Here is a 19,736-nt window from a genome sequence, read left to right on the forward strand (position 1 = left end):
AAATACGATACATAGTATTATAATATAATAATAATATATATAATATATAATAAAATGTATACTTAGTATTATAATATATACAATAGTATATAAATTATATATAAAGTATATATAAGATATGCACACATGGGGTATAAAAGACTAAACAAAAAATTATCGTATGACATCAAAAGACTGTATACAATGCACGAGTTGTATGGGCATTTTATGGTGCTTTTTTAACTTATTAAAGCTTGACAGCTGCCCTATTGCTACTATATACTTATATTTCATGAAAATGATCAGCTTGAACATTCTACTTTACATCTCCTTTTGGTGTTCATCATATAGAAAGTCATACAGGTTTGGAAAGACATGAGTGTGAGTAAATAATGCCAGCATTTTTAATTTTGAATGAACTCTTCCTTTCATTAAAACGGTGACCTTGCTGATGCCTTCAATGTTTTTGACACTTTCTATCTTTACATGACAATCACTTTTACAAAGGTTATTTTTTTTTTATACTCCGCAGATTATAATGGTTGTGCTTGATATATCATTTATTGTTATTATCAGTACTGTTACTATTAGCTTTGTACCGTTTTATAAGTATGTTGTTTTTTGGGGGGGAGGGAAGGGGTGCAGTTCTTTTTCTCATTTGACTTTTAGTTTTAGACATTTGCTTCCTGTGTTTAAGTGAAGATTGCATATATTTGCTGAAATCATGATTATAAAATCACACTGTAAGTGCAATAGCAATAGTGGGACTTTGGAGTTCCCTCCCACTCCACTTTTTTTTAGCATCTTTGAACAAAAGTATTAGATAATCAACTTAGATTTTAGTGTAAGAACAAATGTGAGATTTAATGGTTGGTGAGTTTAAGGGCAGTTGCGAGCAGCTCGGGTTTCTTTCTCTCTACTGGCCAAACACTTAAGCACTTGGCTTTGTCTCCATGACAACAAAGAGTCTTCTTTTAAAGGATAGGCACACGGGGGATTCACAGCCAACAGTAACGGCTCCAATTATTGCTAATAACACAGAAGTCTTCTATGCAGCGTGTGCGTGTGTGTGCGAATGCATGTGTGTTTGTTTTTTTGCATGGATGTGCATGCGTGGTTGTGTGTAGTTGATGCACCAATATTCAAAACGGTTTCAAACTCAAAGCCAAGTGAGAAAAAGAAGCTTCCTAGACTATTTAATGTCTTTTTTAAATTTTTAAAAAATATATATATTATATATACTTGTTCATATATGTGAAAAGACTGATTTGCTCTAATATGAAGATACGGGCATTTGTCAATGATTTAGCCAAGCTTTTTGTTATTCTCGTTGTTGTTGTTGAGATATGAATATTGAAATTAATTTGGGGAATGTCGTAAGGGTGCACCTCCCGTTTCTGTCTTTCATTCAGCCAAGGGAAATTCTTCTGTAGAGGAATATAAAATATGAAAAAGGCTTCTAAAACTGTATGCACACTTTCTATGCTATCTTCATAGGGGCTTGTACACTAATGATGGCTGTGGAAAGAACTCTGAAGTGCTTTTTACTACAGTATAACTTATTGTGTTTCGGTTGTGTTTTTATCATGCGTTTTAGAATAATAAATAAGAAAAAAACACAATAAACATGATGACCATATTTGTAACAGTATTTGGGGAGGATGAGTGTTTTAATTGGTCAAATGATGGCTAGAGGAACAATAAAACAATTTTATTCAGATTTTTTTCCTAAGTTGTATGGACCACACTGAATGTCCACACGGTGGCATTGTTGTCTACAGTATTTTTTACACTAGAAAAGCTACAGTGATAATATGAAAGTCTGCAGGTTAGAAATCTTACAAATATGTTAAAATAGAAATCGTGTGTTGCTTTTGATAAAACAAGCTCTTTTTATCATTAAAAATTTTTTTTATCCATTTTATTGCATATGAATGCTTGAACCCTTCTCTGTGGACACACTGTTTTAGATGTAGTGAGAGGACATTAAGAAACACAGATTTGGTATAATAATGAGAAAATTAAATTGAAGGTGATAATTGTGTTAAATACATTCTATTATTAATCCCTCATGACATTTAAAATTGAAAATATTTTTATTTTTTAAAGCTAATAGCAGTTACCCTTGCTGGACCTGTTTTGTCCCACGTCTCAAGAATGACAGACGAAACGATTTGTCGTGACAAAGAATTGTTGAGAGCATGTAAACGCCTCTGCACACCACTCATTTACTGACCAGAGCCACAATCACACATCTACCACGTACTGTGGTCTGTTGATCAAGTGATGAGACGTGTGTTGACTGTTGCTGTGGATTCAGGGCTGTAGGTAAAGAACTGACTGTTGTATTTCAAAGTAAGCAGCAGGGGATTTTGGGAGAGACAGACGAGAACAGACGAGGTGGTTTTGTGCACATTCTCACTCCCTTTTCCTCCCACTCGGAAGAGATGCTGAGATATAATGGCCAACACAATCTCTGTTGAGAGAAGAATGCATTTTTTTACAGTCTTAGACAACATATGGAAGCAATCAGAGATCAGAGGGGATCTGTTTTGTCTTCTAGAAGGACACACAAAGGACTGAGTTTGCACAATCTGCAATGCAAACTTCAGTAAAGTGTGTTTGGAGGAAATTCCACCCGGCCGTTTGTAACAGATGTGATAGGTTTGTTCATTCATCAATGGAAAGCCAGCGAATCATGAGCCCCCTCGGTTGGCCCTGATGTCCCTCTGGGCGTGGGAGCAGCAATACAGGAGAGATGTTTACATGTTTAAGATTTAGTGTCCCTGTGATTTACTGTAAAGTTGTGGAATCACGTTTGAAATGTATGCGTTATATAAAGAACTTGATACAGATTCACTTAACAGATGTTTGACTGGGTGAACCTCACGAAAATGTGTTCAGGTCACATTTCAGGCTAAAATCAAAAAGAAAAAAACATTCAGATTTATTTATAGCCATTAAGATTGATTGACTGATTGATCGATTTACAACTTATTTGATTTTTGAAATACAAATAGTTTAATTTATTTTCAGTAGTAATTCTATCATTTACATTACATGAACTTGCTATATATATTCTTTTTTATTGAAATCAGACTATATTAAAGTACAGCAAATACACAATGCTTTAAAATGCATAAATACAATGCATAAATATAATAATAATGTTCTCTTTCCAAGATCAATCAAAAGTAAAAACTCTATATAAAGGACATAATAAGACTCTTCATTTTCACATATATCAAGATGCCTGTCATAAAAATAAATAAATAAAATAATAATAATAATATGCATAAAAAAACTTTAATAAAAATTAGATTTTTCTTGCATGGCTGTAATGCAAACTGGGGGAGAAATGCTTTGATTTATAATGTCACAATATAAGAACAAAAAAAAAGCAAAAAAAACTCAGTGTCCCTACATAAAAATAATCTTTATTTACTGTAAGTAAAATACATTGTTTTATTTTTGACAGGTTTATGAGATTCCTCCACCTATGACCAGAAAATATCATGTTCACTATTGTTATTAAAATGAAGCTATGCAATGATACACAACAACAGCTAAATAAATAGTGATAATCAGTTGTGTGTGTGTGTGTACACATTTTGTGGTTGCAGAGTAACCTCTCAGTAATTACCTTAACAGACACATTGCATCTTGGGAGGGAAATCTCAGAAGGTAGTGAACCAGAGGCAAAGCCTTACAGTTAAATCCCATTTATATTTACAAGTAGACCCATAATTATAGAGTAATTTGCACCGGATACCATCTTGTTTTATCACCTTCTTAATAGACGGACTGTAAAAGACAATGGGCAGCCTGCAGTGGAGCAGTTCTGACGTTCTCTGCTATCTTCCGTATTGTTTCTGTAATATACATATGAGAGTTTTCTATATACCTAGATTCACCAAACTGTGTAGTATGCACCAGATCATACTACTGTATCCCACAATGCAATGCACTTGAATCGATCTCTTCCAGTCTGACCATTTTCACAGACTGTGATGACACATTTCCACGGTTATTAACACCATAAATCTAGCAAAGTTTTTTTTTTTTTTTCATTTAAACAAAATATATATAATGTACATTTATAAAACTGTGCTTTGTGTTTTATTACCTTGGCATTAAACTACAGAAAACTAGTTAATGCTGCTGCATGTGTGTTTATAATACAATGGCTGGGGGAGTGATTTCTCTCTTATGACCAACATAATAAATCCGCCAATACTTTTTGCCTCTTTTGTAAAGTCCTAAGAACACAATTTTAGATTTTTTTTTTTCTTGACGAACATGAACATTTTATTATAAAGACCATATACATATACTTTGATATATAATTTCTGTAAACATAAACCAAAATTGTACTTTCCTGTAGGTCATGGGTTCCAACCCCAGGGAAAGCAAGAACTGAACTATAAAAAATATAACTGTGAAAATGTGTAAAAGCATCTGGAAAATGCATAAATGTAAATGTAGGGTCAATATAATAATTTGTTGGATTTAAGATTAAATAAAAAATATTTTGCTAGTCAATGTTTAAGTTAGTTTACATACTATAAATAAAGACAACTTCAAAAGTTATTAAGATTTATTGTGTTATGTAGTAGCTAGCCTGTTATGTACTAAAAATTATTAAAAGCCACAGTAATTTTGTTCAAACTGAACAAAACAAGTTTAAACCGAAAACCATGATAAATGACACAGTTGTTTCACGGCTACAATTTTGTTAAAAAACAACAACAGCAGTGTACTGTGTATACTGCTGTATTCTAGAGGTATCCTATTTCAAACATAGCCAAGCACTGCATGGATATTATCACATCCGGTCTCTGGGATTTAGCAGGAAGCCGCCCTGTTCGCTAATCAACACAGTAACAGAGACAGATGTGCAGCCGCTCACACCTCGCAGGTGCTCGGAGCTCCGATCAGCCGTCTTCCTGTCTCTCACTCCACTCTTATTAGCACACACTGACTTTCTCATTAAACATGATGAGAAATGTGCAGCTCATCACAGCAGATTTCTTCCAGCCTTGCTTTGCCATTTGTGAGGACATACCAGTGACTGAGTGAGGGTGGATAGAATGAGATGGGACCGACGGGACAGAAAATGTAATTCAACAAATATTTTGTACTGCCAAAAGAGATGAGGACCAGATTCAATGGCAAACCACAGCTTCTCCCTCATGTCACATTCTGGCAGGGCTTGTTTACTATGAATAGAACTCTGTTTTTAGAATTTATGCACTTGAAAGATTTATTTGGAGAACTTTTTGGAAAATTCATTCCATGTTTAATGAAGTACTGTTGCTTTTGTTACAGCTTCTCGGAGCTCTGCACAATGAAAATAATCACAATAATAATTCAGGCCTTGAATCATTACTTTCAGTGATTAAGATTTAACGGCATTACCTCATTCCCATGATCCCTACATATTTTTTTTAAAGGGGTCATAGGATGCTACATGCACTTTTACAAGTTGTTTGAACTGAAATGTGTGTTGGCAGTGTGTGTACACAACCACCCTATAATGATAAAAGTCCACCCAGTGTTTTTTTTTTAATCTGCTCAAATCTTTACCCCTTTCTCAAATCGAGCCAATCTCAGATGCCTGTCTGTGTGACGTCACAAAAACAGGCCCCTCCCACGATAGTTTGATTGACAGTAGCGTTTCAGCACAGACTGGACTGGCCTCTTACCTTAGACCCGCCCTGAGTGAGCTGTCATCAGTCCGCGATTGTTTCACCGCTGGAGCAGATGTAGACAAGAATGACTCCTAAGCGACTGAGGTGTTCTGTTGTTGGATGTATTGAGTATAATGTTTTGTAATGAATCTTTGCAAATCGCCTTTCCTAATAATGTGCTAATTAGCAAGTTTCACGATGAATGCGGCTAAAGTAAACAGTCTCTCTGAGAGCAGCTCCGAAGAGAGGGGCGGGGTCAGCAGAGCTCATTAACATTTAAAGGAAAATGCTACAAAACTGCGTGCTCTGAAAAGAGCTGTTTTTGACAGGGTAAAAAAGGTGTTTTTTACACTACCATTGAGAAATTTTAACCAAACTATGTTACAGACTTTTCATTAAGACCCTAAAGAATCATATCAACTTGTGGAAAATGGGCATCCTATGACCCCCTTTAACTTTCTTCATATCTCTTATACCTTTTAATTAGTTGTGCTAACATCATTGCTATTAATCAAACAAATATTAAACTTTGACATGATACTTCACTCATGCGCTTTGTTGAGAAGAGGTTTGTTATTATTTTACAATTAATCAGACTTGTGATTTTTGGCTAAAACAGTCAAAAGTTCAGTATATTTACATGAGTGTAAGAGACCGGTGTCATGCAAATTCTTATCAATAACACGATTTTCTGTTGACTTTGTCAACTTTGAAATTGACTTTGGCGTGGATATGACGCGCGTGTTTGGCGTGCATATAATACGCAATTTTCGCGTATCATATGGCGTGCATATGATACGCAGCTACCCCACACCCAATCCTAACAATTTATATACGCCAAAGTCAAATTCTCCGTATAAATAGCACGCCAAAAAGAAACAGAAACTCGTATTGATTCGAGATCTGGTAAAACACTGGTTTGCAGTGCAAACAGTTACTGTTTACTGCACGTTATTCTTCTCGTTATTTCCATATAGCGGCTAACGCATCGCGTAGCATCGAGTCGCCGCTCCTTCCAGTTCTCTGAAGAATTGCGCTTAATGTAAAAAATATTGTTGCAATTGATTGTATATTAACTTGTTTACCTTTGACAAAAGATTAAATGGCGATGGAAGTGTTATATAGCTACACTATGAAGTGAACAAAACTGAATTAATGTTCATGTAGCCTACTACAAAATCTGTCTTCTAAACTATGTTTTTACCATACCTCGACGGTGGTGAGACTAGAGATTTAAATTGTATAGCTGTCGGGACGGATTTCCCGGGAAACTGCGTGTGTATGCCATAAAATAATGAAACCCACTATGCTACTACAGCGCGTGTAAGTTTTTTAGTAGTTTAGTTTTAGTAGCTTAAATACATATTTTTCATATGTTTTCATGTGATAACAGTCATCCAAAATCCACTTTTTTATTTGTTATTTTCATTTTATACTACAACCATGGTGCCTGCAACCATTAGATTAATCTGTGTAGAGCAGACCAAGTCACCTTATTACAAATAGCCTGCAGCAAGTCACTTGGGAGTTTTATGCTTCAAGTTGTGCTACAAATCTTTTCAGACTAAGCAGGTTTCATTTTCTTACATGGAAAATACTGTAACTGAAAAGACATTTGTAGGTCCATTTGAGAAGCATAAACGAAAATAAGTAGTGCAGTGGTAAAAATGTCATTTTTAAAATATAGAGGATTAGCTGGAATGTGCTGGAAATGGTATGTACTCTTACTTGTACCATGCAGTTGGCTACAAACTTTATATGAATTCTGTAACTCAATGACTCTGAGCATCTTAAAACACATAAAACTACTGTGTTATTCTTGGGCAAATGTAATAATTCCCTTTGGTCCGTAGCATTGTATCACTTGCCCATTTAGCGTCAGCAGGAGCTTGACAAATATCCTGTCATAAGACCGTTGAAGGAAAGTGTACTGCCGTTGCAACTCTGCAGAGTGAAGAAAGTGAGAGATTGATACCCTTTACCACTTAAACAAAGAGGATGAGGCCATGCAAATATAAATTGCTTGGCAGTTTCTGTATTTGAGTGTGTTTACTCAGGTTCATCACTGGCGCAGGATCCACAGAAATTTCAGTTCTGTTATTATTGCATCTGAAAATGACAAACAGCCTTGATTCAGTCAGAAATATCCTTCCTGTGTGAGAAAGTTGCAAGCGTGAGGGGATGGAAGCTGTACAGCTGCGTGATCTCCATTATAATGCTATAAAAATAGTCGCATTTCATCATGTGTGTGCTCAATGCTTCTTTCTTTGAAAAATATTTGAAATAGCAAACCGGGAAACAACCCTTTCTGTCTGGCTCATTCTCTCATTCCAGATCTCACCATGATAAAGGATCTTTGTTTAGGGGCAAATGCTAGAGACAGAGCCGGGCTGAGCGTTGGCCAAGTCACTGTTGGGTCTTGTTTGTGTCTGTTACGATAGTAACCACTCTCCTCTGACCCGCCGGCAGCCATTCTGTGTTGGGTGGTGAGAAGAGTTGAAGGGGTGTAGGCAGGCACTCATGTCAAATAGACACAGAGTGGAAGTTACACTCCCTTTTGAATCAGTTACCTCGAAATGTATGTGGGATTCGGCATGTGTTCATTCTGGTATGTTACCATATAAGCCTATTCTAAATAAACTCGCTTGAATCAATAGTTACCAATTAATCCCTCTGGCAGGTTGTTTCTGCAGTTATGTGGAAATGGTTGTGCTCTGGGGCATTACTCATAATTAACACTGCTTACTCATGTCTGATTCATCATTGGAATCTGGAACCATGCCAGTAATAATTAGCTTTTCAATATAAAGCTCAACATTTGTTGGCATCACCTTCTCTAAAAGTGGAAATTGTTCTGTTAAGGAGCCATTTTGTTTCTTAGTGGGGCACAGGGTGCAAAATTAACACTCGCCAAGTGGCAAAAAAGCTTTTTTCTTCTCCACATGGAATATTTCTCACATTGACGCCAGTAACGTGCAGTGACAAAGTGACATGATCCCATTGATTGCAATGGAGTTGTCGATTTCCAGCAACACGTGACATTTTATTGGAGACAGGGTGTGTGTCCGAAATCGCATACTCTCTTGAGTATGTACTTATCTTAAATAAGTCATTACTTTGTGACCGCTGAAAAGTATGTTCTATGTAGTATGAATGTAATGTGGACATACTACATTCACCATGTTGTCAATGTTATGTGACCTACCAGCAAATGTTGCATCACTTTACTGCCATTCACAAATCCTCTCCCATGGCTTTATGAGATAGTAAAGTGTCCATCGTATGCACACTTCAGAATCTTGCTGGAAGTAGTCAATTATCCGGGTACTTTTTACCTACTCTTTTATGAATACTGTGAATTCAGACATACTTTATTTGTCACATACTGGTTTCGTCTACTATGTAGTAGGGAAGTATGCGATTTTGGATGCAGCCAGGATGTAGACGTGTCCAGAGACACAACAGAGTTGAAAAATGCTTAACTTTAATCAAATGCAGAGTGACTTTTGGAAATGACAACCAATAGGAGTGAACAGTGGAGCTCACGTCACCCGTCTCGTTTACACTTTATTTCGATAGTCCACTTTAGACTAACTGTAAGTAACTTTCCATCTACATGTCAACAAATTCCCAATAATTTGCAACTACATGTTTACTAACTCTAATTAGGTATTAGATATTAAGCAGACAGCCTATTAATACTTTAATAACTGGTAGTTGCAAAGTTACTTTGTTAAATTGGACTATCAAAACAAAGTGTTTCCACCGCCTGATTGCAGGCAAAATAAGACAGAGAATTTATGGAGCGATTTTACTATTCTGTATGATTTGTATAGAAAATGACGAATGGAAATGCAACCGGTGGCAGTCACAGTGAGTTTGAATCATTGAAAGTTCTTGTTGATTACATGATGAAGCACTGATATAGTTTATATTAAAGCAGTATCCTCTACATTGTGCTCATTATTACGCACAAGAAAACTAATTAGCTCTCAGATTTGTATGACATTTTGAAATTTGTTGGCAGTATAATTGAGTTTAAATAGTATCATACTAGATTGTTCATCTGGTTAATGATTTATTGCACTAGCACTTCTGTAGTTTATAAAAACACTCCCCAACAACAGAATGGTACTCCTTTAGCAACAAGAAAACAAATCCCTAGTCAAATTAGAATGATTTCTTAGATTTAGCATCTATATATATAATTTGTGATTGCATTTTGTAAAGATATTTCCAGACTTTCAGTCTACTAGTAACATTAGAGCAACAGCAACAGCATCCACTATAAATGTGTGGATGGGTCTTAAGACTTTAAAATGAAAACAAGAGTAACAAAATCATGATGCAATAATATGATGCTATGAGTGACGCAATGACAGGGATAAAAGGGATAAAATGTTGTAAAAGGGATAATAAAATTAAAAAACAAGGCAAAATTTAGTACATTTTATTAATTCATATAGGCCTATATGTGAAAGAAGTGTGAAGGACAAGCAGAGGGAGGTTTAAATCATACATTTAATGTATAAAATTATAAAAGGGTCTTTGACTAGTGCCCCTAATGAAACATCATTGTGTGCTGCTATAGCAGACAACATTTTAAAAACAGATTATACAAATTAGTACTTTCTAAAACATTGCATGGTTTGGTCATTTTGTCTTTGGTTTAACAATATGTGGCTAAAAATAGTGGCAAATAAACAAAAATCAAGTTCCTCTAAAACAAGCTTATAGAGTGTGTAAACCTGTAAATAGAAAAGAAAAATATAGTTAGTGCATGTTACATGTCATCTACTGTAAGTATAGGTAAAATTGATCATTTTTATATGTTGAACTCACTTGTGCAATGACCTATTTGAATGTGTGGCTCTCAGTGCCGCCACGTCCAAAACCTGAGGAAAAAAGAAAGAGAATTACTTATAATTATAGGCTGTATGACAGTCATTGTTGGTTTTCAATAGAAAATACAGTATTACCATGTCCATTTGACCATATGGCATGAAATTGAATGTTTTGACAATTATTTGAAGTAACTTGAACTGGATGTGTTAGCTTAGCAGGCTAACTGATTAGCATGCTAACAGAAAACACAAAAATCTTGACTCTGTCACAAATAGCCTATGTGTAGCATTGATGCAAAATTCAATTATATAACAGCTGACAGTAAGATATTTAGATTAAGTGCCACTGGATAATTAAGAAATTTGAATAAATTCCCTGGATGAGTGAGAAACACTTTATAGTGGTCAAGTACTGTCCCACAGCAGTCAGTCCATGTGTTTATGTGGTGAAGCACTAATCTATGCCATGTGGTGGTGTAGTTGAACAGTAACTCTACAGCACAGTAAAACAGAGCTGTTAGCACATTGGAGAAACTTTACCTTTGGGTCCAAAGAGTGCTGCGTAGCATGGGTTGCTACAATAGGGCTTCCCATCATGCTGTGGGGTGAAACACATTAGTCAGTATGCAGTACATTAATGGACTTGAACAGGGCTGTTATGCAAGACCTTCCTCAAGACATATTAGTCTGACAGACTAACCCCCTGAAGTGTTTATGTAAGGTAAAAATATGCCAAAGTTAACTGGACTCCATTAAGTCTGCCTGGTAAATTAATCTGTGCTCTGTCCCAGTAAGAGGTTGGCAGGCCGTGTGTATTTCTGTGACTTACCTCTGCATGTGAGCCAGCCGACAGGGTCTTGTTGCATTTCTCACACTTCAGACAGGGTCTATGCCAGTCTTTGCCAAGTGACGACACTCTCTCAGCTGAAACATCAATGATAATTATCATTAATTCAAATAAATATGAAAACCACATATAATTAGGCAAACATGGATTGATTAATGCAGAATTGCAGTGCACATTATTCACAAAATTCTCCATTTATTTATTCATTTTTATGCACTTTTGTCAATTATTAGCCACAATATTTCAATATTAATAAAAAATTTAAAGGGACAGTTCACCTCAAATTATTATTTTTTATCTTCAATTACTTACCCTCATGTTGTTCAGAACCTAACTTTTTTTCAGTTGAACACAAAAAAATGTGCTTTGTATTTTAAAAAATGACTTTTTTCCATCTCACTATATTTATGAAAATGAAAATGAAGTTCAATGCTGTTTTGGACCCCACTGACTTTCATTGTATGGACAAAAATAGTTCTTCAAAATATCTTCTTTCGCATTTTGAAGGAAGAAAGAAAGTCATGCAGGTTTGGAACAACAGGGTGAGTAAATAATGACCAACTTAAAATTAAAATTATGGGGTGAGCTATCTCTTTAAATTTGTAATAAATATTCTTAAATACATATTTTGGCTAAGAACTTGTGTAGTGAGAAAATTAGCCTAATTTAACACATTTTACTATGATTAAATTCATTTAGCTGATTTCCTCCAAAAAAAAGTCAATGCGGAAAATGGCTGAAAAGAAACGTTTAGTTCCATCTGGGCCTGTTTATAACCTCATAGACAACTTGGAACCTAAAGGATCACTCATTAGCCTTTAAGTTGTTTTTATAAAGGAGTCAGAGCAATATAAAGTCAATCATTCATGGGAAAATTAGCTGATTTGCAGCCATTATGTAGTTAATTAAAGCCATGAACTTTTCATGTCAACAAAGCTTAAGCTGAAATCTCAAGTCTGGCAGATTGCCTCCACAGTCCAGCATGCTGCAAATCTGGTCAGATCATTGTGTTCTCCACTCAACGCAGATAAAGTCATGACAGCGAGAACATGGGTGGGTGTGGACGCTACATGCAGGACACTCCCAAAGGAATTCATCCCTCCCTTCCCTTATAAAAGGGCCATAAAGAAGTCTTTATCTACAGCCCTCAGCAGAAAGATTTCTCCAAACAACCCTCATGATGAACATCGTAAAAGAAGTGGGAAGGGAAGACAAAGTCATGCCTGCTCGGGCGTCTCCAGTAGGGGAGGTGCTTTTTACGAGGGAGGTTTTGGGCAAGAGTCTACATCTCATGGACGCCAAAGACTGTCTGAAAGCATGACCACGCTAAAAGATGTCAGATTTATGGCTCCAAGAGAAGATTCGTTTGAGCTTTTTGGCATGCAGAAACCAAAGGACGGACAAAGGGCAGATTAACAGTTCCCATCTGTGACGTAAATCTGAAAAATGTGATGAGGTGTTAGCAAAGACCCCAGACACCAAATAATGCTTCATCTTTTATCTAGTAAGCAGAGTGTTGAAGGATAGCACATATATTACATTATTCCCATTGTTATGGACTACCGTGAGCTGCTATAATTGCTTACAACTGTTGTAATAAGAGTCATACTCATCCCAGCTCAGGCAGTTAGTCATGTCACACTACGGTGGATGATAAAGGAAGCTCTTTTGTTTAGTACTAGACTCTGAACACATGATCCAGACATGCTGGGAGAGCTGGATGCAGAATCAATGGTCCATGTGAGAAAGAACATTTTGAAAGGACAAACAAAGCAGAAAGGAATTCACTAGAATGGGTTTGGGCTCTTGCAATGCTGCCAAGAAATAGTTTGGTCATCTGAGCCACACCTAAGACAGTAATTACTTAACTTCCCTCAGCCAAATACACAGAGGACACACTAATCTCTCTCTCTTAATGGCATTTATCAGTATAAAGTGTTCTTGACTGGGTGTCAAATCTACAACAGAGATTTGTAACCTGAAGCTGATTTATTCTGCATAGCATGTTTTTTCCCCATAACATTGCAAAGAGTAAGTAATATATATATAAGTAAATAATGTTAACATTAATATTATTACTATGTAAAATTTTGTTTTAAAACATTGCTTTGTTGGTTTAAGCATCTCAACAGAGCAACACTGAATATTGAGCCAATGGTGAAAGTTTGGGGCGGGACTATCTGTTCGACTGACCAATAGTAGAAGATTGGGGGAAGTTCTTTGGAAACATGTTGGAAATGGTCATTATTTTTGCAGATCAGTCCGATGATGATAGAAATTACACAATGTACTTTTACATCTGTTTAAACTTAAAAGGGTCATATGATGCAATTTCAATTTTTCCTTTCTCTTTGAAGTGTTACAAGCTCTTGGTGCATAAAGAAGATCTGTAAAGTTGCAAAGACTAAAGTCTCAAATCCAAAGAGATATTCTTTATAAAAGTTAAGAGTCAGCCACACCTACCTAAAACGCCTCGTTCTAACATGCCCCCAGATGTCTACGTCGCTCTGTGGGAAGATTTGCACCTCGCTTTTCAGACCGATGAGCTTTGTAAAAATCGACATGTTTCAGAAAGGCGGGGCATAGAGGAGAAACAATAATGTACAGTATGTGGAAAATAATGTGTTTTTTGAACCTTAAACCGCATAAACACATTTCATTACACCAAATACACAAAATAATGTTCTTTTTAGCAGCATCATATGACCTCTTTAAAAAGAATTACAAATATGAAAACCCACTCTCTATTTGTGGTTATGGCGAAGCCATAAAATTGTTATTGTGATTATGCCATTATCTAATCTCTATCTTATATCTTGATTGTGGATTTTTTTTGTCTCTTTCCATCTCTGAGGGGCTGCGGTTGTTAGATTACTTCCACTCGAACATTAAATAAGACCAGAACCAGGCACGTGAGGCAATTTTGCATGATGGAAAAGATACAGGTTTAGAGAAGCACTATAAGAGCAAAAGCAGAATGTGTAATGTTGTGAGATGCCGAATGAGGACCATATGATGGAATCTTTATTGTTAATTCATGTGCATATAGGTTCTGTAAATAATAAATAAAACTTTCAGTGAACTGCTGATTATTAATTTTACATACGGAGAAGATATGATGTGCTATACAGACTTTGTGTTTCAAAGTGTCTGAAAGAGTCTAACTCCATTGCTTGATGATAGAAAACTTCCAAAAACTGCCCGGCATGTTTATATTGGCAAAGAATGTACAGTAAATTAGCGAAGAAGAAAAAAGAGTGGTGGAACAAATGGTCAGTTAATTGAGAGGACAAAACCCAAGCCCAGACTTGCAGTAAAGAGAAAGTCTCAAAGGAGATGCTTATGAATGAATTAAGGCTGGGCTCAGAAACGTAAGAAATGTACACATTAATTTTTATGTTCCATACATATAGTTGACCAATTTCTCTGTTTGAATATGAGCCAAACAGTAAAGTTCTTTAAAGACACGTCTTGTCTTGTTGCCTTCATGGTACTGAAAATATTTAAATAGCATTGCAAATAATATTTATATTGGCTGAATACACAATGCAAACAGGTTACTTTACAATGTAAAGCACTGACATTATCATTTGCATTATTAGTCACTGCTGTACTATCTGCTATTTATGTTCTTATTGTTTCTTTATTACTATAAATATTATTAATAATGTAAATTACACATTTATAGTATGATATTTTTTTTTTTTGTTTTTTTCTAAGCAAACATAACCTTTAGTCTAACCACTCTAAGCCAACAATGCAATTCACCATTAAGTCTAAAAATCATAATGCAAACGCTTTTTTTCTATAATATACTGTGTTTTTTGTTATCTTGCTGCAAATACTTGCTTGCACAAGCTATATGTAAAAGCTGTTTTGCAAAAGTTTCTAACAGGAAATACGCTCACATGCATTAGTTGACAGCTCCCTTCCTGGTTATTCCCTCGTGCTGTTGCTTATTCAAACCAGCTTACATTATTTACATCGAATATTAATAAATTGTATAACAGCATAATAGTGTACTTTGACTTTCTTCTCCTATTTATTAAAAGTAGCATGTATGTAAATATAAATATTTCACACGAGTCTTACCAAAGTAAACTTCCTTTTGGCACTTGGGGCATTTAGGCATGTTTGCGGTGATTTAGTTCCTCAGAGGAGAAAGTCCTGCTTGAAGAAAGTTGAGAAGGAGAGCAGCAACGGTCCACCTGCACACAGCCACGCCTTTGGTTTGCGCTCATCCACTCTGCAGCCTTTTTTATAGTAGTGTGGAAATAGTTTGCACACGGTGATGGGAAGAGAGAGAGAGAGAGAGAGAACGCGCCTTATACTTCATTATACGTATGCTGATATTCTGCGGTTTTTCCGCTTTGTATTCTGGCTTTTTAATTAGTTTGCAGACAGGTTTACAAACACTGGAGGCTCATTGTTTGTGGAAATAACCATTTGCACTGGATGCAGGTTGAGTTCTGCTTGTTTGAAAGGGATAGAAATATGATCCTGTACTCGGAACAAACTCATTCACAGATCAAAGAGCTACATGACGTGGAATGTAGGTGGAATCTGATGTCATCAAACAGTAATGCGCCAAACACGCTGGTCATCACTGCTTTGTGTTTTTAAAATGAGAGTTTGTTTTCAGACATAGAGCAGTGTACCTGAACCCAGCTGGCTTACTATTCACTCTTTCACAATTATGAACATTAATCTGGCGCATTGCACACACCTAGAGAACTTTGTGTACGTCTTTGAGTGACTATTTGTGTGCGGATGTTGTAAATGTCTGTGTATTTACGTTTAGTAAACAGCATCAGTATTTGACAGATCAAACCTTTCCTGAGAGTATAGGTGTGTCTCAGCCCAACCCTTGGATTGATAAATGCACCATGGCAACTGCTCAACATGTTTTCAAGTGTGGTGAAATACATCACTGATGTATGCGGATCCACACACACACACACAGAGGTTTGTTTTTGTGAAAAGTGGGGACATGGGGTAATGTCCTGAAAAGTCACCTTCTCCTTGTAATACCTATGTCATACCTTTGTCATTATACAAATTTATGTCCTCATTTGTCACAAAAACGCGCGCGCGCACACACACACACACACACACACACACACTGGTTTCCTTGTTTTATGGGGACATTCATAGACATAATGGTTTTTATACTGTCCAAACTGTATTTTTTATCCCCTTATCCTCATACCCAGAAAACTTTCTGCTATTTTAGATTTTCAAAACACTTCATTCTGTATGATTTATAAGCTTGTTTCCTCATGGGGACCAAAAAATGTCCCCACAACGTCAAAATTGACTGGTATTACTATCCTTGTGGGGACAATTGGTCCTCGTAACGTAGAGAATATAAGTAAACACACACAGATATTGATGTTATTTTATGGCTGTTTAACCAGATAATTTTTTTAATCAATAACATGACACCTTTGTCTAGATTTAATCATTGACACACACACGCACACGCACGCACACGCACACGCACACGCACACACACACACACACACATGCAATGACTTCACTCCTGTTCTATGATCAATATGTTCTCAGTTTAGACAATTTAGATTCTTTTTTCTTATATGATGCAATGCCATAATGATTCAAATGTCCTGATTTCATAATGAAGAAAAGTCTCATTAAAAGAATTACATTTTTGTGGCTGTATGTGGCTGCTTCCCTCTCCTGTCCTGTGTTTGATTTATCTTGACAGCTCTACCCACAGCTGATCCATCAGCAATCTCCTAACTCTATCATGCCACCCATGTGTACCCAGTCATGCCAGGCCACAGTTTCATCTCAGCAGACTCCAACTGCCAGCAAACAGCCCACCCGCTGTTTCATCTCTAGCAGTGTAACTGCAGTCCTATTCACTGGGCTCTTCCCCATGTAGACACTGTGAGGTTCACCATCAAGGATTTTCCACTGATCTTTATTTCCTCCCTCTGTTGACAGTAGATCCAGCAATCCGTGCTGAGAGATAATTTCCCCTGCCCGTCTCTTCCAGCTCTATTATCATTGCCTGCTTACCAGCACCAAGAGTATTATCTGATCTGAGCACCCGCAGTACACACTTCCTCTAACTGTTTATTTTTAAACAACATGAAAGGATAAACCTTTAAAGTTTGTAGATTGCCTAATAGAAGCCTGGCTTAATAATGCTTGGTTTCAGTGTTGGGGAAGCTACTTTAAACCTGTAGCGTGCCAAGCTACAAACTCATATTTTATATGTATGTTCTTCATCTGGAAAACATCTGTTGTGTACAAACATCTGATAAACATGTTTAAAAAGCAGTTTTACATAACCATAGACATTTGAAAGACATTTTCTAAATGTCTTTTTAACATCTTTCAGGAAAAGTCTTGGAGACAGATGAGCCTCCAGATGAAACCACGCACATAAAATAGACGTCTTTGCGATTTATGTGTGCTGTCAAAATACAAATTTAAAAAACAGCACAAATAGTTAAACAAAGGTATTTAACATCTATGGCTTATAAATAATTTCTTCTTACGTGGCTCTCTGGAATACTTGATTCTGAGCGGCAATGGTGGTGTCCATGGTGCCGCTCATTCAGTTAGAGAGCATAGACTGTAAAAAAGTTGGACGACGTGTCGCCACTTCCTTCCAATGTAGAGAAGTGAAGCCAAAATGTTCCAGGTATGGCCGCTGTCATCTTGCGCCAATGCCATAATTTAGAACCTGATGTTGCGCAGTAATAGTGATCATGAGCTGGAGCCGCAGTATCAAAATCCCACCCAAACTTCCACAGACCCAATCACAAGCAAGCAATTATGCTTGCGATTTTATAGCATCAAATAACTAACTAAAAGCAAACTTATAAGAAAGTCGAACAGCTGAAAGCATGATAAGAACTTCCCAATATGACGGAACCCATCTTTGGGAAAAAATTAATTTGAAGTGTAATTTGATTTGATTTTTTTTTACTTTGGTTTACATCACATTTGTTTACATGGAGAAGGTGGGGTTTATGACCTATACTGCAGCCAGCCACCAGAGGGCGATCAAAATATTTGCCTTCACTTTTCAGGACTTGTGAGGCACACTCGGTAAAAAGTCAGGCTACTTCATGAACATTTCACGCTAACACTCAAATTTGGTGCACACGTGGGTTCGTTTGATATCAGAATTCAGTTCGTTATTTGGATAATGTGAACGCTGTTTTCTGAACTCAGGTTTGCATCCATGAACTGTAGGCTTTGTCTGGGGGTACGGTTCATGCGAACTCCGGTACTGTTTGCTTCTGATGTGAACGTAATCGTGCTAAATCTGATATTAATGATGTATAAATTGGCCAAACTGTGTATTTATGCATTTACTCACTCGCTTTCCTGACAAGCGTGACTGACACGCTACAACAGAGAGAATATTCAGAAAAGAGACTCCCGCGTTCGAACCTTTGCATTACAGTCGTGACAAATAGATGCATATACCGTTCTGTGTGCCATTCTGTGTTTGGAAATTAATAAAAATTGTAAAAATCCGAAGGACAAAAATTAAGCGAGCAATCATCCATTCATTTTGCCGTCTCTTATAATTTATTATTAACTATTTTTATTTATTTATTAATAACTGAGTTTTCCCTGGTGGTGTGCTGATAGACATCCATAACAACTGTTCAAACAAGCTGAATCACTTACATGAATCAGACTTTCCAAAGCTGCTTGAGAACGAAGTGAGTTCACATGCGCTTAATTATTGCCTCAGTTTGCTCAGAGCTACATTATTTTGTAAAGCGCTGAGCTACAGCCAGCCTACTGAAAACTGTAGATAAGTTTGTTGAGTTATTCTTTCAGTCAGTCGCTCCACAACACTGCATCTGTCTTTGGACAAAACATTCATACCACTCCGCGGGAGCACTACTGTAATTTGTCTGGGAACAGATATTTGGCATTAGCAAACTGGCGTGGCTCAACAGATCATTACTTTAAAATGACGCTCTTATAAATAACCTGATTCCTGTTGTTATTCTTTACAAAAGTATAGTAGCATATCATAATTTTGTCGTAATCACAGATTGTTTTGTAGGCTATTTGTGGGAGCCCAATGCCAGTGTGATAGATCAGGGTGTACAGAAGTGAAAGGGAGGAGGAGTGAGTAGCGAAAACAAACACAGACGTCTGTGATTAAGTAATCAGGGTCTGTGGAATAACAGTTTGTTGGACTTAACTCATCACTGCTGAAGACAGAGGGAGGGCTGGGAAGCAAAGAGTTATTTTTGTGAGCTGATAACAGACAAAATGTTACAGTATGTCATTGAGTGAGGAGGAAACACACACACACACACACACACACACACACACACACACACACACACACACACACACAAAGAGTGCACA

At 36.6% G+C, this 19,736-nt stretch overlaps 2 protein-coding genes across 3 annotated transcripts in view; one reads left to right on the plus strand and one right to left on the minus strand.

The window, feature by feature from the left end:
- Positions 1 to 3,583, plus strand: part of mideasb (mitotic deacetylase associated SANT domain protein b) — a 48,189-nt gene extending 44,606 nt beyond the window's left edge. The window contains exon 14 of the transcript XR_001633087.1: positions 3,568 to 3,583. The gene's annotated coding sequence lies outside the window, so the exon portion shown is untranslated. The remainder of the gene's footprint in view (positions 1 to 3,567) is intronic.
- A 6,588-nt stretch (positions 3,584 to 10,171) lies between these two features.
- On the minus strand, positions 10,172 to 15,605 carry LOC107679815 (cysteine-rich protein 1-like). Of its 2 annotated transcripts, none has more exons than XM_016475500.1 (5): positions 15,453 to 15,605; positions 11,343 to 11,437; positions 11,054 to 11,111; positions 10,524 to 10,564; positions 10,172 to 10,417 (listed from the first exon to the last, which is right to left on the minus strand). In XM_016475500.1, the coding sequence occupies exons 1-4, from the start codon at positions 15,490 to 15,492 to the stop codon at positions 10,524 to 10,526; spliced, it is 234 nt and encodes a 77-aa protein (XP_016330986.1). In that variant the 5' UTR covers positions 15,493 to 15,605; the 3' UTR covers positions 10,172 to 10,417. The 2 variants fall into 2 exon arrangements, with proteins under 2 accessions (XP_016330986.1, XP_016330985.1); XM_016475499.1 differs by having other exon boundaries at positions 10,512 to 10,564.
- Positions 15,606 to 19,736: the final 4,131 nt, after the last annotated feature.

The sequence above is a fragment of the Sinocyclocheilus anshuiensis genome, unplaced genomic scaffold, assembly GCF_001515605.1.
Source record: "Sinocyclocheilus anshuiensis isolate Anshui unplaced genomic scaffold, SAMN03320099.WGS_v1.1 scaffold676, whole genome shotgun sequence".
Lineage (NCBI taxonomy): Eukaryota > Metazoa > Chordata > Actinopteri > Cypriniformes > Cyprinidae > Sinocyclocheilus > Sinocyclocheilus anshuiensis.